We start from the raw sequence: 23,462 nt of genomic DNA, 5'->3' as shown, positions 1-23,462 counted from the left end.
GTAAGCTTGGATCAATTGCTAAATAAACGACGGGTTGCCGGCAGAAGTGAAAACTTGAATATTAACGTTGTGCATTTTTGATATTTTGGAATGGTTAGGGAATAATTTTGCACGAATTGCTTTAATTATCGGTATAAAAGTTCCATTTATGTGGTAGAATACAATATTTATTTATTGAAGTTATACTTCTTTATGCGCGTTATGAAAAATTGATGAGAGTGAAATTTTACGATGCGCGCGCACCGTGACACAAAATTAGCAGAATGAAGTCGCCACTAAATCGCTCATTAAGTTGAGGAAAAAATGCTACCAACAAAACAGAAATGGAACCTCTGTTAGTGGCGCATGTTGGCACGCACGCCGCTTCTGTTCACTTTGTATTTATATTTATAATATTTATCCACATGCTTTGAGTTTCTACATTTAAAACACGTGTTTTCATTTTGTTTTCATTATACAAGTGCGAATTTTATATGTGCGTCTGAATTATAATCAGAAGTGATTTAAATTGAATATTTAAATCAATACTAATTAATATTAGAAAATATTTGTGAAAAAACTGTGCTCATCAACCTTCCTGTGGTTGTGCTTCAATACAATTGAGGTTAACTATCCGTATGTATTATTTAGTAATATAAATGACAAAATTATTATTTAATATAATTCATACTACTCACTACAGATTTCACATTCGATCTTTGCCGACGACATAATTTTTTTTGGAAATCCACTCTCCCAATCTCAAGCAATACAGGGTGGTTTGGATGATATTTTTGATTGGACCAAGCAGTGGCTGCTGTCACTAAATGTTAATAAGTGCACAATATTGCACATAGGAAAGAAAAATCCGCACATTACTTATCGCCTAGGTCAACAGCAGTTAATTCCAGTATTCACGCAAAAAGACTTGGGTGTTACCATCAGTTGTGATTTGAAGTGGGAATGTCACATTATGAATATAGTGAAAAAGGCTAATTCCATGCTCTATTAAGTGAGAAAATCATTCAAATGCCTGTCACCAAGAACATTCTTAAAGATATATAAATGTTACATTAGACCACTATTAGAGTATGCCTACAGCATTTGGGATCCTTATTTCATAAAGGATATTAGTTTGCTTGAAAGGGTTCAAAGAAAAGCCACGAAAATGATCAGGTCATTCAGGAAGAAATCTTATAATGAGCGTCTGAAAGCACTTGACCTTACTGATTTAGGAAGTAGGAGATTACGAGGAAATCTCATTGAAACCTATAAAATCCTCACTGGCCACTATAATGTTCCAGGAATTGAGAAGCTCTTCATTTTAAGTGAAAATACGCATTTGAGGGGTAGTTCTTTAAAACTTAAGACCACTCAACACAACACAAATTCCCTAAAGAACTTTCTCCCAAACCGTGTAGTGGCCGGCTGAAATAGGCTTCCGGAAAGTGTGATCAGTGCACCATCTGTGAACACCTTTAAAAACAGACTGGATAAGTTCCTCCAAATCCCATAATACACGCGCATCAGCTTATTAAAAGCTGCCAGTGTGTTAATTAAATAATAATAATAATAATACTAAATATTATTAAATGATTAACGTTAAATATTTATTATTAATTATTTAATATTAAAAAAAATTAAGAAATAAATTGAATAAATAATAATTATTAAAAAAATGATTAAATTCAAATACAATTTTCAAATTTATCAATAAGTTCATTCATTGACTCTTGAAATATGAATTAATTATTAACAAATGATTTTTTAAATTAAGAATCCTGTAATATGTAGTACAAATGATGCCATATACCTATATATACTGCTCAAAACAATTACGGGAACAAAACTTTAAAGTAGAACTACTGAACTTTTTACTTAAGGTTTTAATTATTACTGGCCACTAGATAATGTTAAGGCATTGTCGAAGAAAATAAAAAACAAAAGAGCATCGGCGTTTTGGTTAGTAGTCCTATAATAAAGTGACAGTGTGTCTAGAAACACCTAAAAACAAAGTGACGTCTTTGAATTTTCATTACTTTCTAATGACAGAAAACACATTTTAAGTAGTTTTTTTCAATCTTTTGAGTATTAATAGAAATTGAAGTGAGCCTTTTGAGTATTGTTATTCATTGAAGCGAGTGAGTTTAGGTCATAATGCCAGATCTGACTGAATTGCATGTCTCCCGAGCTATCGCTTTGCTTGAAGAGGGTCGAACTATGCGTTATGTAGGAAATGATCTAGGAGTAGCCCCTTCTGTTATCTACAGACTTTGAATACTCACGAAGGCGTGGTCAAGGTCGAAAGAGAAAAACTACACGTTTGCATGATCGCTACATCGTCAACTGTGCTTTACGTAACCGCACCACAACTGCAAGAGATCTACAAAATACACTGGTGTAGAAATTTCCGACCAGACGGTAAGAAATAGGTTGTTGGAAGCCAATTTGAGATCACGCCGACCAGTTCGGGCTGTGCGTCTAACAATTCAACATAGACAAGCTCGCCGACAGTTCGCGCAAAATCACGCTAATTGGCAACTTCGACATTGGAGGCCAGTGCTTTTTAGTGACAAATCACGATTCCGTCTAACACGTTGCGATGGTCGTCTCCGTGTTTACAGACGCCCAGGCGAGCGATACAGTGCAGCAGCAGTCCAGGAATATGACAAATTTGGATGTGGCTCTGTGATGGTTTGGGGCGGAGTTAGTTTGGACGAGCGCACAGATCTCGTCGTTGTTCCCGGGCGCTTGTGTGCTCAAACTTACATTGAAAATGTGCTCGAAGATCATGTTTGGCCCGCAGCATATGGTATGGGCCCAGATTTTCTTTTAATGCAAGATAATGCCAGGCCGCATACTGCAGCCATCACGTCAGATTACTTACGACAGCAGGAAATCCGTGTAATGGAGTGGTCTTCCATGAGCCCTGACCTAAATACAATTCAATACATTTGGGACTTGCTTGACAGGCGCATCCGGAAGCGTCCGATTGCACCTCAAACACTGCAGCAGCTCACTGAAGCGTTGATTGAAGAATGGGAGCGAATTTCACAAGAAGATATTCGGAGGATCATACGAAGCATGCCGCGTCGTTGTCAAGCCGTGTTAGGGCTCATGGAGGCCACACACGTTACTGAAAGTCACTAAAGACGAATATTCAAACGATATAAGAATATTTCTTTGATGGACCTTTTTTATCACCAATTAGTTTTTCGTCTACAATGCACATTTTAATTTTTTATTAATAAAAAAAATACAAATTGATTTTTTTTATTAATTGTAGTAATTGACAAAGTAAAAAATAGCGTACAAGTTAATTTAAATCTAATTTTAGTTTAAGCAATAGAAAGGAGAAAAATCTTGTTCCGTTAATTGTTTTGAGCAGTAGGTAGGTATATATATAACTGAATTTTTAAATGTAAATTTTGAATATTTATTATTAATTTTTAAATCAATTTTTTTACTTACTATCATTCTTATTCATCAATCTAAGAGTTTTTTTCGCTTACATTTGATGACTATTAATGGTACTATTCAATTTCTATTTCAGGTTTTTAAGATGGGTAAAACAAGTGCGGAACATAGTAGAAACTATTACAGACGAAAAAAAGCTGCCAAGGAAGCTGAAAAAGCTCGTCAAGGCTTGTCAGTAAACAAGCCAATAAGAAAAACAGCAGCAGAACGTAATCGTGCCTATAGGCTGCGAAAAAAAATGCGTTTACAAGTAGAAAAATCATCCGTGCCTGAGATTTTATCCACACCGTCAACTTCAAGTTCACGAATAAGGACTTTTGAGCCATCATTTCGGTTAGCTACCATCAGTGCTAGTACAAATCAACCAGATGTCTCAACGCTGTCCAGTACTCGTATTGCTGATCATAATGGCGATAATTTAAGCGATTCATTTTTATCTGCTTCAACACACGACAATCGCAACTTTATATTTGTACAAGCTGAGGTGCATATGACTAATTCCCCTGTGCCGTATAATCAACGTACATCAGAAAATACTTTATTAGCAGACATGGGACAAAACCGACTGCTTCATGCCCAAGAAACTATTCAGCAATTAGCTGGTGCCTCGAATGTACATATTTTATCTACTCAAGACATTGTACATGATCAGGAGCGTGATAGATTAAATCAAGACACTATTATGGACCAGGAATTACCTCCAGAAGACGGAGAAGCCGTTCCTTCCAATTATCCGGAACAGTTTATTAATACTTCTCTTGATGACCAAATTGATATGGACATAGATACTTCTTTACCGTATAGTAATTTTCCACGACTAAGAGCTCATCAGGAATTTAAAAAAAAGTTTCTAGACATTCCTTTTGCATATCCATGTTCAGTATGTAACAGGTTGTGGTTTCAAGATGACTTGAAAAGTCCGTCTCCTGAACATAAAGAAATTTTAACACAAATTATACCTCCAGCGAAAAATACGAAACTTTGCAACACATGCATACAAGCGTTAAACAAGAAGAATATTCCTTCAATGTCCTCATTCAATGGTTTTAAATATCCAGATATACCTCAAAAACTGCCACCTTTAGATCTTGTTTCCGAAAGACTAATTTCACCTCGTATTCCCTTCATGCAAATCAGAAGACTGAGGCATGTTAATGGTCAGTACGGTATTTTCGGTCAAATAATTAATGTTCCTGTTTCAGTTAATATGGTGAAATCTATTCCAAGGAATATTGATGATGACTATTGTCTAAATGTACATATCAAACGAAATAGCATCGGTCGAGCTACTTACAAAGTACTGTTAATAAGCGTACTATTAAAAGTTGGCTCAATTTTTGAAGTTATACTTCTTTAGGCGCGATATATATAAATACAATAGCATGTTCAATGCTACTGTTTCTGATATCGGTGATATTTGTGTAAGTCGTTGCCACTCAGGTGATAATCAGCTCATTATTATGGTTGCTGTTTACATCTCTCCAGATAAGTCATTGCGTACTATACGAGACTTATTGTACGAAAATTTATTCATTTATTCTCATGACGATGGCATTGCTTCAAAAAAAATTGGAAAAAGCTTTTATGAATTGCCAATGATTTTGACTGGAGATTTCAACATAAACTTTGCAGACGATAAAAATCAACTACCTATTAATTGAATATTTAAATAATGACTTTTTTGTTTAACTATGTCAAATGATCGCAATCTTGCTATTGATGCGGTCGGTGCGGATTAGACATTTAAATAGGTTCGAATTAAACTGTTCGTTTCTTACTTCAGCTATCATAAACCGATCGTATCAGTTTTAGAGATTGGCGATGATGGTTCTGGTGATAATGATGATGAATTGATAAGAATGATTGTATTCTACCACATAAATGATAGTACTTTTGTACTGATAGTTAAAGCAATTCGTGCAAAACCATTCCAAAATATCAAATATACACAACGTTATTATTCAAGTTTTGACTTTTGCCAACACTCCCGGAGTGCAACCCGTAATTTTTTTACAGATTTGTGTTTTACTAATGTTTTGTTTTGTTGTGTATAAAATAGAGGTGGACCCGAAGCTTCTTATAACTTGCCGATTATGTTTAGATGAAATGGGCCAGTATCAAATTGTTCCAAATGTACGAACACAAATAAAGTTCTGTTTTGATATAGATGTAAGTACCTTTTAATTATACATTACACTAAGTTGTGTTTATTTTCTCTATGCAGATTCAAAATTATTTTATCAGCAATTTAGTATATGCATCATAGGTCCAATAAGAAGCGTGTGTCTTTCACTTTACTATGCTTTAAATATAATTATCCATCACTAGAAGAAATTAATCAGCTACTGTTGCTCTTTATTTCTTCATATATAAAATTAGTACTTCTATGCTCAATAAACACCAAGTGGAGTACAAAAGCAGTCACATATAAATCTGGTGTGATTATTATTGGCAAGAAGGCATTTGACATCGGTCATCATATTCTGGTTCTGCCATTCGGAGACCTAATATGAATATTATATTACATCCTTAAGTCTTGGCAAAACTATAATTGTTACAGGTTTAGCATGCACAGCAACATGCTTTGAAATTTAATCGATTATAATTAATGATAAGGAATGTTGTTTGGTTTAATCTGAAAATTTTCTTACAGGTCGATCCCTTGGATGGTTTACCTCAGTTGATCTGCAAAAGGTGTGAGACTATTTTGTCTGACTTCCATGAAAAAAAGAAAACCTATCAAGAAAAGCAACTCGGTCTTAAAAAAAATGCAAAGCCCAATTGTGTGAGTACTTTATCATATTGTGCTGTTTTTTGCTTGTCAGCGTCTGACCAGCGTGTTTTTTCATTCCAGATTGTGACAGCACCTTTACAACAGCAGGATACTGTATCATCAACAAAATCTACTGTACCTGAAACAAATACTCAACAATCATTAAAGTTGACTTTAAAGAAGAAACCAAAATCCCCAGAAACAAATTTAAATGAATCTTTCGAAATAAAAAGTGATACTAAAACAGTACGACCTTGGCGTAAAAATTACAATAAGCACTTCGCGTGCAGATTATGCGAAGTCGTTTACAAGAATAAACAGATTCTTATGACACATATGAAGAAGCACAGTGCGTTGCAACAAAAATATGGCCACATACTAAAGAAATGTAAAATTCAGCTGCCCAAAATAGATGAGAAAACTAATTTCGTCAGCTCCGACGACATGGTTGTTATGGGTAAAGATCAAATTCTGCTAAACAAATATGATCAATACCGCGTGGTATACCTAAAAAATACTTCAGGCTTACAAGAGAAAAAAGATTCTTCAGAATCCTTAGATTACGACGATTTCATCACTAACGGAAAACGTAAAAGATTAAGGCTACTTTCTCAAAGCTCCAATGAAACAGTTGTATTGGAAGAACCAAAAAAGAATGATGAATTAGAAACACCGGGTTGCAGTAAAAATAAATTACAAAATAATGTTATAGAATGTATAGATATTGATTCTTCAGATCCAGAGCCACCAAGTCTCAATAATTATGAAGGTCGTAAACAAGTGCAGGACAATAAAAATGGTGCTGAAACAGGTTGGATTATTGCGAGTGAACTAAACGGTTCAGACAGTAACACTTATATGGAAAATTTACAAAAATTACTAGAAAATGATGAGTTGCCAACTCCCGATCAGAATTCAACAGAAGAGACTACAGTGGAGCAAGTGCCTAATGATAATGACGATAATATGCTATTAAAGCTTTTAAAGACAAGTCCCGTTGCGAATCCCAAACAACTTCCAAAAAAGACCAAAGAGACTATTAACAAAAGCGTTTCCTCTAGCGATGCAAGTCTATCTATGCCCGTCATCACAGACACAGTTTCCTTGGCCGATACAGTAAGCGTTTCCTCTAGCGATGTAAGAATATCTATGCCCATCATTACAAACACCGTTTCCTTGGCCGATACAGTGATTGATCCAGTGAATGATAAACCAAAGGAGCCTACACAATTTGTACCGCGAATAAAAGTAAAACCCGTCTCGCAGTTAATGGCAGACAAAAGCACGACTATAACTGACACCACACCATCGCAAGTTGCTTGGACTATACCAGAAAAACCTCAAAACCAAATCGCTCAATCGGGTGGTGATGAATACCGTTGAATCGTCGCAAACAAAAACTCTCTCGCCTTTCAAATACTTTTAAAATCTGCTTCAAATTCACGGTATTAATTTGTTGTGCATTACCAGGCCGGTATGCTTTTCTCTTGAAATCTCGTGAATTGAGACTGAAAATGTTTTAATAAATGTACCTATTGGTAAAAGCCATAGTTTAGTTATGCGTCTTAAAACGGGACGATTAATTTCTGTTAGCTGTCAAGTTGGCATGTCAAAAACAATTTTGACATAATATCGCTGTTATAATAAAACTTTGTATATTTCGTTGAATTTTATTAAACCTTTTATATTCTACATTTATTTAAAACTTGATACTTATAGTCCTTTTCATGAAAGAAGTCCCCCAGACGCGGCGCTGCAATCGCATAACGTAATGTTGCCATTTAAGAGTAAAAAAATTACATATTTTATTTACATTTAGCAATGTTATTTATCAAATATTATTTTCTGCATACTTCGATGAAACAATATTTCCGTTATGTAAAAAGAATATTTTTATTTACTTATATTAGCGGTGTTCTACCTACTTACAGGGAAAAGATGAGAAAATGGGGTAAAGAAAAGCAATACAATTTTTTATTCAAAGTTTTATAGCATAATTGTTGGGTTACAATTTTTTTGAAGTACACGCCGCTATTATACCTTCGTTTGTAATTCTTGTTACAGTTTTCTCTGACACACCTGCAATTAAATTATGAACAATTAAAAATAATAGTAACTTTAAGTTTATAATGCTTATGTAATATGTAATAAGTATATGTTTTAATTTCAGTTACCTAGTTTCATCACGTTATGTATTTATTCAATTTTGTCGCAAAAACGAATTTATATCATAAAAGTCCCATCAATACAGCAAAAAATTATTAAATGGCAACTCTAAAAAGTACCCGTTATAGCGCCAACTCTCTTCCGAACATTGTTTAGTGGTATTAAAACACCTTGATTCTTATGTTCCGCTTCACAGAACTCTTTCACCTTTATATCATTTCTCGAGCCGAACTTTTTACAACTTTTGGCATTGCAATCAATCTTTAAAATGCACAAAGCTAGTTAAAAATTCACAAATATCTACCACAACAAACGAACTTGATAACATCGACGAATGACAACATTGCCGACCTGTCAAATTTAGTTCCAAAAATCACCGCGGGACTTCTTTCATGAAAAGCACTATAAGTTAGATTCAACAATGAAGATTCTAACAAAAACGTCAAAATTTCGGCCTTAGTCATTGTCTCTCTTGACGCATGTCTGAATTTCGTTATCCTTAGGTTTTGACAGATGAAATCTTCAAAGTACTATGAAATAATTTCCTTTATAATGACTTTAGTAGACAAATGGATTTGCACAAATATTCTTCTTGAATTTACTATAAGAATAATAAAAGTCGAAAAAAAACCATTTTAATGCTTCAATGATTTTTAGCCTATCCACCTTAAAAGGCCGATTACAACAAAAAAAGACCAATTAAGTACAATTTTTGTTTCTATGATTTTTGGTAGCTTAATACCCTGCGGAGTTTTTAAACTTAGCCAGAAGCTATGGAAACTTCTTTTTGTATTTTTAAATTGAAGTCGAATGTTTGGGCAAATCCAGCTAAAAAACTAAACTTCTAATTTTAAAACCTGAATTTTAGAAAGCTGGGATTTTTTTGAAGTAAAACATCTTTAGGCGCGACTAGGGAATAACTTTTTTCTGACGGAATTAACGCTTAAACTACACAGACTATAGCTGTGTAGTTTATGTCATATACTCCACGCTTCTTGACTTTTACGCCATCTAGTGGCAAATATCATAATTAATTAGGATATTTTTTTTCTGATGGAAGTAACGCTTACTACAGTCTGTGTAGTTTCCGCTAATAAAAAATAATAATAATTCACAAAGCAACCCAGCAGTTGGCGCTATCATACTTCGTTTAATATACTAATCGCTTGAAATATCATGCAGAACAACGTCTGTCGGGTCCGCTAGTAGAATATAAAATGAAATAGTGAATATTAAATGAAATGGCAAAGGGGAAAAAGTCCCAGGAATATTTTACTCTTTCATCAATAAATAATAGCTTGACTTGTAAAAAACGTAAGTGTTCATTTTCCTATTGTTTAAACAACTTATTTTTTTTAAATATTCAAATAAAATATGATATATTTCATTTGAATATTAAATCACATTCTCTCATCTCATTTATTAAGATACTGTTATTATAAGATATTTTTTTTTATTTTAGGTAAAGAAAATGCTAAAGCTGCTGAAAAGATGAGATTGTATCGTCAGCATTTGCGAGAAAAAAAAACAGCTAACGGATCTAATAATTCTTCTAGCTCTCCAGCAATACGTAAGTGTTTAGTCGGTAACAGCTTCAATTATCCTTAATGTAATGAATCATAAACCAATGTACATATATTTAATGACATACATAATTTTTCCTTGTACATACATTAATTTTAACTTAATGTATGTACAAGAATAATTATCAAAAATAATAATTATTTACTTACCAGGTCAAAGGGCTCTTACAGCAGCGGAAAGATCAAAATTGTGGTATCAGAGAAATTTATTAAATCCTAGTCAACAATCTAGTGAATCTCGAAACAGCGAGTCTATTATACAAAATCATGATTTTCGTAATACTGAAAACACTGCGGCGTCAAGTATGTATTTTTAATGTCAATTTACTTTTTATTATCGGTTAAAATATTTTAAGAATAATGTTATAGGTATGTTATCTAAAGCTGGCAGCTTCAACACAAATACACTTTGTGCTTGTGTAGTGTCTGTGAATAAGCGCGAGACGTGATGTCAAACTGAAATACAATCACAACTACATCACGAAAAGACTGTCCGTCTCTCTCGCGCTCGGTCAAGCTTATGAGTATAAAAGAGACAGTTATTGTTTTTCTTTTGCTACTGTTTATGTTGATCTTACTGTTTGATATTATTATTATTTTATACATGTTGATCTTTTTTCAAACATTACCAGGGCAATCTCGTGAAATGATGCACAATGTTTTTAATTATTATAAGCATCTGAATAGAAACAGTTTAATGAAAAAATGTTTAATTTGACATCAGATGCGACTGGGGTTTCTAAGAGGAGTATTGAAAGAATAGTTAGTGAAGTAAAAGTGAAGTGTAACCGACCTATATTTTTAGGTGCAGAGAATTTAGCTCCAAATTTACATGGAGCAACAAGATTACACCAAACGCCGAATTCAGATTCAGCAGTAAATGTGCCAGCATCACTTATTACCGAAGAAAGAACTGATCCTTCGCAAGCAATCGTAAATATTCCTTATCCCGAACAATTTTTAAAAAAAATTTCTAGATGACAGTTTCGGCTTTGCGTGTTTTGTGTGTGATCGTCTTGGGTTCCAAAGTGATTAGAAAATGTTAAGTGAAAATCAAAAACACATACTTTAGGTTAATCTATCTATCTATATATATATATAAATGAATTGCTGTTCGTTAGTCTCACTAAAACTCGAGAACGGCTGAACGGATTTATCTTATCTTAGACTTGAAATGTTTGTGGAGGTCTAGGGAAGGTTTAAAGGCGAGAAAAAATCGAATAATTTCCGGGAAACCCCTAAAAACAGCTCTTTTCTATTTCCCATACAAACGTTTTCTAAAGGCAAATTGAACTTTATTGCTATTCAATAAAGTTCATATTAAATTATAATCACTCACTGTTGTCTAAGCAATTTAGGTGTGTTCATAACGTCAAAGAGTCAATTTGCAATTTATTACCGCTGCATAAAGTTCAAATTCAATCATATCTATGAAAATAATCTTTTGCGTGCGCTTTGGAGGATCTAATGTCGCGTTAAAATAAACAAAAGTAAATCGCGAACGCGACAAAAAATGTAATAAACTATTAGTAGTACTGATTTCCAATTAATTTGGTCGGCTTCGCGAAATTTAATTTTAGCTAACTTCAGTTGTAACTGTATCAGATTATTTTTTTAAATTTGATAAATTTAGTTTTGTCTCAAATCAAGTTTCTGAACACAACCATAATAAATGACATTAGATTTGACAACCAACTAATATGTCAATCATTCTGTCGCACTTCAGAACACGGAGATTTATGGCTTAAAGGTAAACTCCAAAAAAATAAATAAAAAATAAAAAAAAATCAGAACACGGAAAAAAGAATTTTACGGACAACGAACAATGCAATTTAGAAAGCTGACGAACGAAGCTGCCAGCCAGATGTTGTTCTTGGAAACGGTCGGTGGGTGCGCAGTTAGCGGAAGGGTCGGTCGGTCTCTTTTACCAGCGTGGTAGTTTAGGTTTAGTTTTAAGTTATAGTATAGCTTCAGATAGATTTAAGCAGCCGTGCCTGACGGACGTTAGTTATAAGCTTGCTTCGCTATATTATTTTGTGTCACCATCACTAACGTTCGACCCGATTACCGCTACGTGCGCGAGAACTTTCTTTACTTTTGTGATCCTTTGTGATATTGACATTCCAAGTAGTGTGCTCTTTTTTTGTTGATATTTTGTGATAGTGACACTTTACTGTTAAGTGAGCGAGAAATTTTCTCACTTTGATTAATTATGTTACGATGCCGAGGAGAAGACAAACTGACATAGGTCGTCGCAGTCAATCAAATGTGCGAAGAGCTACTTCACGTGCTAACCGCACTGATAAACAGAGAGAGACAGATCAAAAACACATGATACATGGACTTTGCGGACTTTTCAACAAGAATTCACCTTGTATGGTCGACGGCAAGTGTTCCAAGCGATACCCAAGAGACCTGCTTGCTGAAACCATAACGGGAAATGATGGATACCCATTGTATCGTCGGCGATCAGTTGCGGACAGTGGGCAATCGGTAGTTGTGAAGGTAAGAGGACAAAATGTTGATGTAGACCATCGTTGGATTGTGCCATACTCGCCAATATTGTCCAAAGCTTTTGAGACTCACATCAATGTGGAGTATTGTAACTCTGTAAAGTCGATAAAGTACATATTGTTACGAAGACGGGTCGACTGCAATGTTTTTAGATTTTTCCACTACTTAGAGAACTTTTCAGCAGGCTGAAATGTGATTTCTGACCGTTTAGGAGAGGGTCGATCACATATAAGAAAATCGTAATTTACAGAATGTTACCCTAGTTTTCAGGAGCCTGAAACATTTCAGACCGTTTCAGAACACGTGTAGTCGAATGGTACACTTTTCAGGACAGTGGGCGTGGTTTTCAGGCGTTTTCAGGCCTGGTTATACTCCTTTGATAAAGGAATGTTCTAGAACGAATTTTCTAGGTGTGGGACAAGGACGGAATGATACACGAGAGAGAGGGAAGATCGGAACCTTCTCGAAGCTAGATCGAGCACTCTAGAACGCCGTACGACAAGGACGGAGCGATGTGCGAAAGAGATAGCTAGTACGCACGTTCTAGAATTGTGCGATCGCTACTCAGTTGCGCTGCCGCCTAGAGAGTTCTCGAACATCGTCCCAGGGGTATATAAGCGAGCCGAAACGCGACCGATTAGTTCAGTTTTGAATGCGATACCAAGCGATAAACACCGGAGTGACAAAGTGCGAATAATGTGAAGACAAGTGAATACAAGTACTGTGTGAAGTGTGTGTAATTAGAGAAAGTATTTTGTGTGTGTATTTAGTGAATTATTGTGCGTAATTTCCAGTTTTTAGTGTTAACAAATTCCTCGTAGATTTAATTAGAAAATAAACCCTTGAAGAAATCTACGGCGTTTCTATCCGATCCTCTAGCTCGTAACAATATTATGTAAATATGTACTTTATCGACTTTACAAAGGCAAGGATATGGCTGTCTTCTCTGTAACAAATACAAATGATGAAATATCACAGTACCAGATGGGGCGCTATGTAAGTAGCAACGAAGCAATTTGGCGTATATTTTCATTTGCGATCCATGAAAGATACCCTACAGTAGTCCATTTGGCGGTCCATTTAGAAAATGGTCAACGAGTTTATTTTAATGAATCGAACGCGGCAGACAGAGCGGCACGTCCACCATCGACAACATTAACAAGTTTCTTCACAGTCTGTCAAACTGATAATTTTGCTCGCACTTTGCTGTATGCTGACAAGCCACGCATACATATGGAATGCATCATCGAATGTTGTTAGTTAATGTTCGTGAACCGACATCGTTCAAACAACTGAGAACAGTTAATGGACAGCTGTGTGAGATAAGTCTCAGAGCATACCAACTATGTTGCACATTACACTATGTGCTACATTTACTTGAGAACGATTCGCACTGGGATGATATGCTCAAGGATCCCATAATATCTTCATCGCCCCATCAAATTCGTACATGTTTTCCCTCGAATCCAAAAGATTTGTGGGTTAAGTATAGAGATGACATGTCTGAGGATGTTGCATCGTGTGCGCCGCGAAACTGAATCCTACACTACAAATGACTGAAATTTACAATGAGACATTGATCATGATAGAAGATATGTGCTTATTGATAGCAAATAAAGTATTGTCGTGTTTGGGAATGACAGCACCCAATCGACAGCACGAGTTGCAAAGGGAACAACAGTACGACATAGAAGCATTGACCGAAACAGTTCGTACAAATGTTCCACAATTAAATCAACAACAAAGAATTGCGTACGACACTTTGATAGAAGCTGTGAATAGTGGATCTGGTGGAATTTATTTCCTTGATGCACCCGGAGGAACCGGAAAAACGTTCTTAATTTCATTGCTTTTGGCTGAAATGATGTTGCTCTAGCGTTGGCTTCATCTGGAATAGCTGCGACTCTGCTAGAAGGCGGACGAACTGCGCATTCTGCCTTGAAATTACCATTAAACATGCAAATCACCGAAACACCAATTTGCAACATCGCCAAAAATAGCGCAATGTCCAAGATTCTACATGTATGCAAATTAATTGTTTGGTATGAATGCACAATGGCCCATAAGAGGTCACTGGAGGCGCTGGACAGAACATTGAAAGATCTTCGTGACAACCAAAATATTTTTGGTGGGGTTGTCAGGTGATTTTCGTCACTCTTCCAGTTATTCCCCGATCAACTGATGAACTAAATACATGCCTAAAATCATCTAATTTGTGGCAGTACGTAAAGACAATCCAATTATAGGTCTACCAGAATCTGATGGCAAAAAAAGTTAAAAAATTAGCGTTATTTCATATGGCAATAAAAGAAAAATTTCATCTGTCAACTGAAATTTCGAGGAATTAGGTTTTTGGTTTGGCTTCAAATTTCCTTTAAAAAGTGATGAAAATGTCGAAGAAACCTCTTCGATCGCAAGCAAGACATATTGTTTTCAATGTTTATCAAAGAATACTTGATCAACAGACACAATCATCGATATTGAGCCATGCGCAAGCGTTGACTGGTTAGTAGGAATGGCACGTCTTGATATTTTGGTTTATGAGATTTTTCGTGTGTATAATATTATATACTTATACTAAACTTTGGTTTTATTTCAGGGGTTTCTTATACTGCAAATAAACTTGGATAGTTTTTATTTAGAATTGATGAATGGCAAAAATCTTGTGAACATGTAATAAAAATTGAAAATCAGTTCATAGAACAAGATCGGTTAATTGAGATGCAGGAGGAAATGTTTATCATAAATACTGCGTTGAAGACTTTTTAATGGATTGGAACAATTTTCAAGTTCTTAATTAATAAATAAACTCATGAACAAAGTAATTGGAGTTTTCATCTAAATAATTTCAAACCCCACATTCGCCACATTTTCAAAAATTATCTTTGTTCATTGGATAAATTTTTATATTTGCATGTATCACACACAATCAGCCGCTATAAGGAAAAAAAGTATCAAAACGTTTTACGCCAATTTCCCCAGTATTGCTAGCGTCAATTTCTTTTTTCCCTTTTTGCCATCAGATCCTGGTAGACCTATAACAACTAACATGCGATCATTTTTGCAACATGATGAAACTGCAAATGTGTTTGCGAAGCAGTTGTTAGATATTGGAAATAATAAAGTTGCAATGGACACCTCGACCGGATTTATCACATTACCCATAGATTTCTGTCACTTCACAGATTCAAAAGAGGAGCTAATTCAGCGTGTTTTCCCAGATATAGCGCAAACGTTCAATAACCATAACCTTTTTTGTGGAATAGCTACTCTTTTTTTTTAATATTATGGCAATAGTTTTTTTTTATGGCTCTGGCACGGTTTGTGCATTAGCCAGCGTCAAGTATGAGATTTTTATATAATTCGTGCTTTTTGCCTTAGAAATTCGACCAAGTCCTCCATGTACGGTTTTAGGCACTCGCCCGGTACCGCACAACCCTCCCAAAGGCCGAGAACAAATTTAAATTAAATTAAAACTTGCCCTCGAACCGGAAATCGAACCCGGAACCCCTCACCTAGCTGCCACTTAATAAGACCGCTAGGCTATGAGGCCCCTAAATATGGCAATATTTTTAACTTTATGCCAGTTTCAAGTAAAAGTAGCTACTCCTTAATAGATGTCGCTAAACTAGTATAAATAGGTGCGATAGCTAATCGAAATAATGTTAATGTTGATTTTGCCGCTAGATGACGCTTTATCACGTAAATGCAATATTAGTTTTGCTACCACTTAATAGGTAGCGGTTTTTTCAAATTATAAATGTCAAAACGAATCTCGTATTACGGTTACAGATAAATTTTATTAAAAATTGTTAAAAATAAACTAATGTTGATAAATTAAAAAAATTGCGATATCTTTTATAGATTTAAACTTCGCAACGTATATTTTCGAAAACGCGATACGTTACGAGTAAGTTGTTAGTAAACAATAAAATATCGTTTATAACCTAAAAAAACAAATGAAAGTTGGTTTAAATGTTCAAATTTATATACTTTTTTTTACAGATTTCTTGTAGAATGGATAAAATAGAGGTGGATCCGAAGCTTTTTATAACTTGTCGATTATGTTTGGATGAAATGGGCCAGTATCAAATTGTTCCAAATGTACGAACACAAATAAAGTTCTGTTTTGACATAGATGTAAGTACATACCTTTTAATTATACACTACACTAAGTTGTATTTATTTTCTCTATGCAGATTCATGTTAATTATTTTATCAGCAATTTAGTATATGCATCATAGGTCCAATAAGAAGCTTATAGTTATACATGTCTTTCACTTTACTATGCTTTATGAAACCGTTCAATCTGGTGTGATTTTTATTATTGAAAGGAGGCATTTGACATATGTCATCATATTCATCAGGTTCTGCTATTTGGGGACCTAATAGGAATATTATATTACAACCTTTAGTCCTGGCAAAACCATAATTGTTTCAGGTTTTGCATGCACAGACTTGCTTTGAAATTTATTATCAACTAAACACTGATTTACCCCATGCTCCAATTTTAAGGCCGATTTACATTATCTTAGTGTTTAGGAGAGTGCTTTAGGATAGTACTTTAGTTGAAACATGTAAACGCTACTTGCTTTAGTACTCTATGCTAAAGAACTTGCCTTCCAAGTTGTACTAAAGCACTCTCCTAAACACTAAGATAATGTAAATCGGCCTTTAGATATTAGACCTCAAACACCATTTATTGCATTATATTATGGGTACCCAAGGGAAATAAGAGAATTATCTCTACATAAACTCAAAGCCTTCGTTAAAAGAAAATTAATCAATAAAGCTTTTTGTAAATTTGAGGAATACTTAAATGATCCTAATCCTTGGGATTGATTTGCTCCAGTTCAAACAATTTGTATGAAAATACTTGACGATTAAAAAGAGTGGCGGAAAGTTTCTTGCCAGTTCTTCTTACCCGCTCTACACCTTGACTTGGAAACTGGTAGTAAATGTAAATTTACAATTAATTTAACTTCTTTCAATTCATAAGTGTACTTGTTTACCTACATGAATAAAGATATTTTGAGTTTGAGTTTACTCTTAACTGATATAGTCTCTTCAGATCTCAGGGTGAGTCTAGTTAGAAACACAATATGTGTAATGCTGACCTTATGTGATAATGTTCAGTGTAAAATTGTATACACAATATGTGTATACAATTTTATTAGTATACAAAATACAAAAGCCTTTGCTGGTAAACAATTATTATAACAGGTTAAACATCTTTTTTGGTTGGTCCTGTAGACATACAGGCCTTCTCCAGCTTCTTTAAACTGTCCATGGCCTCAGAAAATCTGATGGCTCATTGGTCTAGTGGTTAGTACCCCTGACTGCAAATCCATGGGTCCCGGGTTCGATCCCGGCTCAGACGAACATCGATGTGATGAGCATTTGGTGTTGTGCTTAGGTCTTGGGTGTTTAAATATGTATTTATGTCTATCTATCTATAATATGTATGTATATCCGTTGCCTAGTACCCATAACACAAGCTTCACCAGCTTAGTGTGGGACTAGGTCAATTGGTGTGTACAATCGAAAAAAAAAATTTGTAGACCAGCTAGCTTTACCTTTCTTATATCATCCAACCACTACTAGTGAGTTGTCTACTTTTTTGAACAACAACTTCAAGTCTCCTGAACTTTGATTTCTGTGGCCCTCCTATTGTCACCCCTCCTGCATCCTAGGATGCTTTTCTGGCAGGTTCTTAGTTTATTTTGCTGTGCTTGTGTAATGGCCCAAGTCTAGTGTGAGTATTGGCAAGATGCACATGTTGAAGAGACCTTATAACTGATGTAATTGTTACATACATTTAATATCAAATCTATTTCTGTGAATCCAAGCTTTTTACATTTGTCATAAGACTGATAGGTCAGTAGTTATCAATGTCATATTTTTTGTATAACAATACAATGGTGCTACTTGTCCATTGAACAGGGATATATTCTGACTCCAAAATCAGGTTGTAGATCAACTACAATCGAACTACAGTCGAAACCGATTATAACGACATCGTTTACAACGACCGATCGGTTATTACAACCAGATTGTAAAGTCCCGCCCGAATCTCTAGTAAACTATTCAGCAAACATACCGCCTATAACAACATCGGATACAGGGACATATCGCTTACAACGATGAAACTTTATCGATATTTATCGACTATAACGACCAACCACTTCTTGTCCCAGCAAAACAAAACAATACGGACGATTTTAAATCTTATTGATAAGCGTTGAAGGAATATTTAGGCGCGTATTTTTACCTACGCACTTTCTCCCATCTCATCCGAATCTCTTCCCGACCTTGCATATTTTACACCAATTCAAAAAAACAGACTAAAATGACTGATTACTTTAAAAAGTGTAGTCTTATAACCCGTAGTGTAAGCAGTTAAGTACATTTTGTATTTTAATTATGTATTTCTTAATAAATATTTTTATTTATTTTCTAATATTTCATTTGACAACAAGTTCACATACATAACCTATACCTATACTAGATAGAAATGTACCTACAATAGTATAACTACACAACTAATGTTACTATGTATGTATGTGTATTGCTTATAACAACTTCGGCAACTATACGGTCCCTCCAAAGTCGCTATATCAGGTTTTGACTGTATATAGTACAGCCGTAAGCGGGCGTCCATAAATTACGTTTAAGGGGGGGAGGGGGTCGAGTCAAATCTCATTTAATCTGACGTTGGAGAGAGGGGGGGTCTCGACAAATATAACGCAATTTTTTTTCTGATTTCACTTATTTTGTTTTTGAGCTCTTCGAGCTCAATAGTACGAATTCTGTGTTATTTTGAGTTCTCCGAGCTCAAAAAGATAGCTTCTTACGCGTTTACGTAAGAAACCGACATTTTGAAAAATCTCACGACATCTCACCAGGGGGGAGGGAGGTACAGAAAATTTAAAAAAACACCTCACGTAATTTATGGACGCCCCCCGAGGAATGTTATATTGTTTAATCTAAAAAAATTCTTACAGGTTGATCCCTTTGATGGTTTACCTCAGTTGATCTGCAAAAAGTGTGAGATTATTTTGTCTGACTTCCATGAAAGAAAGAAAACCTATCAAGAAAAGCAACTCGGTCTTAAAAAAAATGCAAAGCCCAATTGTGTGAGTACTTTATCATATTGTGCTGTTTTTTGCTTGTCAGGGTCTGACCAGCGTGTTTTTTCATTCCAGATTGTGACGGCACCCTTACAACAGCAGGATACTGTATCATCAACACAATCTACTTTACCTGAAACAAAGACTCAACAATCATTAAAGTTGACTTTAAAGAAGAAACCAAAATCCCCAGAAACAAATTTAAATGAATCTTTCGAAATAAAAAGTGATACTAAAACAGTACGACCTTGGCGTAAAAATTACAACAAGTACTTCGCGTGCAGATTATGCGAAGCCGTTTACAAGAATAAAAAGATTCTTATTACACATATGGAGAGGCACAGTGCGTTGCTACAAAAATATGGCCACATACTAAAGAAATGTAAAATTCAGTTGCCCAAAATCGATGAGAAAACTAATTTCGTCAGCTCTGACGACATGGTTGTTATGGGTAAAGATCAAATTCTGCTAAACAAATATGATCAATACCGCGTGGTATACCTAAAAAATACTTCAGGTTTACAAGAGAAAAAAGATTCTTCCGAATCCATAGATTACGACGATTTCATCACTAACGGGAGACGTAAAAGATTAAGGCTAGTTTCTCAAAGCTCCAATGAAACAGTTGTATTGGAAGAACCAAAAAAGAATGATGAATTAGAAACACCGGGTACCAGTAAAAATAAATTACAAAATAATGTTATAGAATGTGTAGATATTGATTCTTCAGATTCAGAGCCACCAAGCCCCAAAAATGATGAAGCTCGTAAACAAATCATTCGTGAGGTTGTTGCATCCAGTGTTAAGAAATATTTGAATAATGATAACGATAATTGTAAGGAAATACAATTGAAACATAAACTTCTAAGCATAGGCCGAAAAGTCGTCAATAATAAATCTTTTAATTGCACTGGCTTATTGCGTTACTTGGAACACAAAAATCTGGATGTCGAATGGAATCCTAGAACTGGTCAAAATTCTGAAACAGATTATGTTCATATCAGAACTAAAGTGCAGGACAATAAAAATGATGCTGAAACAGGGTGGATTATTGCGAGTGAACTAAAAGGTTCAGACGTTAACACTTATATGGAAAATTTACAAAAAATACTAGAAAATGATGAGTTGCCAACTCCCGATCAGAATTCAACAGAAGAGACTACAGTGGAGCATGATAATGACGATAATATGCTATTAAAGCTTTTAAATACAAGTCCCGTTGCGAATCCCAAACAACTTCCAAAAAAGACCAAAGAGACTACTAACAAAAGCGTTTCCTCTAGCGATGCAAGTCTATCTATGCCCATAATTACAAACACCGTTTCCTTGGCCGATACAGTGATTGAACGAATGAATGATAAACCAAAGGAGCCTACACCATTTGTACCGCGAATAAAAGTTAAACCCGCCTCGCAGTTAATGGCAGACAAAAGCACGACTATAACTGAGACCACACCATCGCAAGTCGCTTGGACTATACCAGAAGGACCTCGAAACCAAATCGCCCAACCCGAATGGGTTGTGATGCATACCGTTGAATTGCCGCAAACAAAAACATTCTCGCCTTTCAAATACTTTCAAAATCTGCTTCAAATGCACGGTATCACCTTGTTGGACACCACTGCGGTGGTACCGAGTGATTTTGTTTCATTAATAAAATTCAAATCGGTGTTTAAGCAGGAAACAAAACGCGTCACACTCTCGCTAGGGCTTCTTAGCGATTCAAGACAGTTTTATATTAAAGTTACCGAATCTACGAATGAACAACTGGATATTAATACTTTAATACCTACTTGGCAATGGGAAATACTTTCTCTATATAAAAGTGAGATTGCTAATAATATATTGGAAAATTCTAAGAAAGTCAACCAAAAAATGTACGATGCGACTAATTATTTTATCAGTTTGTTGAGGTCCATCGTATTCAGAAGGCTTTAGATGATCAGGCGGATCACTTAATTAAGTGCTTACGACGTCAAAGACACCTGGAACACCTGGAGACTTGTGTATTACCAGGCCGGTATGAAATTGAAATCTCTTGAATTGAGACTGAAAATGTTTTAAATGTATTGGAAGAAGCCATAGTTTAGTTATACGTTTTTTTATGGCTTTTATTTGTGCCAAGTGGGCACAAGGATTATACGTTATTTCGTTTTAAAAGACGATTAATTTCTGTCAGCTGTCAAGTTGGCATGTCAAAAAAAATTTTGACATATCGCTGTTATAATAAAACTTTGTATGATTTGTTGAATTTTCTTAAACCTTTTATATTCTACATTTATTTAAAACTTGATACTTAAGTTAGATTCAACAATGTGATTCTAACAAAAACGTCAAAATTTCGTTGTCTCTCTTAACGCATGTATGAATTTCGTTATCCTTAGATTTTGACAGATGAAATCTTCAAAGTACTATGAAATAATTTATGTCTACGAAAGACATTATAAAGGAAATTTGTTTTAAATGGATTTGCACAAATATTCATATTGAATTTACAATTTTCTCGTATTTTCGGCGAAATGTTTTGAATGACTGTGAAATGATCTGTAGGTACTTTTAATATAAATTTTTCTCAAATACACTTAGTTTAATTTACCCACAACTAATATTTTTATATCCCGCATAATATGCGCGGCGTATTTAATGTAATATAAATTGTCATGTTTGTGTACGATAGCGCAATAAATAAATATTGTATTCTACCACATAAATGATAGTACTTTTATACTGGTAATTAAAGCAACTCGTGCAAAATTATTCCCTAACCATATCAAAAATGCACAACGTTAATATTCAAGTTTTCACTTCTGCCGGCACTCCCGTCGTTTTTTTTCGAAATGTGTTTTTATTAAATAGTCTAAAATAGATATGAGAAAAATAAAAATAATACAAGGAATTCAAAATGTAACATTTAATTTTCAACATCAGAATTAAAAACATAACCTATCAACAGAAATGATACTTAAAATTATGTGTTAAACTGTTTGAGCTGCCTTGCGATTCTGTAACTCACTTTTCGAACTCACACAGCGGTTTTCGCATCGGCGGTCGCTCTCAAAGCAGTCATTTTATGATTTGGCATTCTGATAAACAATAAACTACAAGCTCCCTCCTTATCAGAATGCCAAATCATAAAATGACTGCTTCACGACTGCTTTGAGAGCTGTGTGAGTTCGCAAAGTGAGTTACAGAATCGCAGGGCAGTTTACCTAGACTTCAGCGTCTCTTATCCTGTCGTAGGTTCTAACCCTGGTTGAACCAATGGACTTTCTTTGTTTTCTGTGCTCGTACGAAGAAAATCATCGTGAGGAAACTAGACTTAGATCTTAAGTCGTCTTATTGTTTAAGATGACGCCTTCCCAACTTTGACCATATGGAGTCATACTCAACTAAGTCTCGACTCTTACCCACGTCTCTGAGTAGGGGCTGCTTTAGAGAAACTATAAAACGTGATTTTATATATTTTTTTTGAAGTTATACTTCTTTAGGCGCGTTATGAAAAATTGATGAGAGTGAAATTTTACGATGCGCGCGCACCGTGACACAAAATTAATAGAATGAAGTTGCCCACGGAAGATGTTACGGCATTGGACATAATTTAAAAACAACATTCGAATAATAATAGAATTTATGTTACACTTAATAAAAGATAATAATAATAAATATTTATTTATTTAATTAATCAAATGTAAACTGAACTTTATTGACTGTAATCCTTTTCCAGTCTTTGATTATTTAATTGTAATTAATTATTTGCATGCAATCAAAAACTATTTTTAATAATGCCAAAGAAGTATAACTTCTTACGCGCGTGAATAAGTACACGCACCCTTTTTTTTA

General features: G+C 34.9%; 1 protein-coding gene across 6 annotated transcripts in view; it reads left to right on the top strand.

Moving 5' to 3' along the window:
- LOC125061739 overlaps positions 1–21,866 on the top strand; it is a 30,721-nt gene extending 8,855 nt beyond the window's left edge. The window contains exons 1-7 of one of the 6 annotated variants that reach the window (XM_047667319.1): positions 9,590–9,709; positions 9,858–9,965; positions 10,132–10,281; positions 10,784–10,911; positions 16,498–16,632; positions 19,497–19,628; positions 19,698–21,866. In XM_047667319.1, the coding sequence (XP_047523275.1) occupies positions 9,637–9,709; positions 9,858–9,965; positions 10,132–10,281; positions 10,784–10,911; positions 16,498–16,632; positions 19,497–19,628; positions 19,698–21,560 (2,589 nt within the window). In that variant the 5' untranslated portion in view covers positions 9,590–9,636 and the 3' untranslated portion in view covers positions 21,561–21,866. Of the gene's footprint in view, positions 1–5,446; positions 5,626–6,109; positions 6,242–6,310; positions 7,891–9,589; positions 9,710–9,857; positions 9,966–10,131; positions 10,282–10,783; positions 10,912–16,169; positions 16,410–16,497; positions 16,633–19,496; positions 19,629–19,697 lie in introns of those variants that run through there. The other 5 variants (XM_047667323.1, XM_047667321.1, XM_047667322.1 and 2 more) reach the window with 5 other exon arrangements.
- The last annotated feature ends 1,596 nt before the right edge of the window (positions 21,867–23,462 follow it).

This window comes from Pieris napi, chromosome 24, assembly GCF_905475465.1.
Source record: "Pieris napi chromosome 24, ilPieNapi1.2, whole genome shotgun sequence".
NCBI lineage: Eukaryota > Metazoa > Arthropoda > Insecta > Lepidoptera > Pieridae > Pieris > Pieris napi.
Note: the sequence above shows the minus strand (reverse complement) of the source record. Positions and strands in the feature narration are given on the sequence as shown.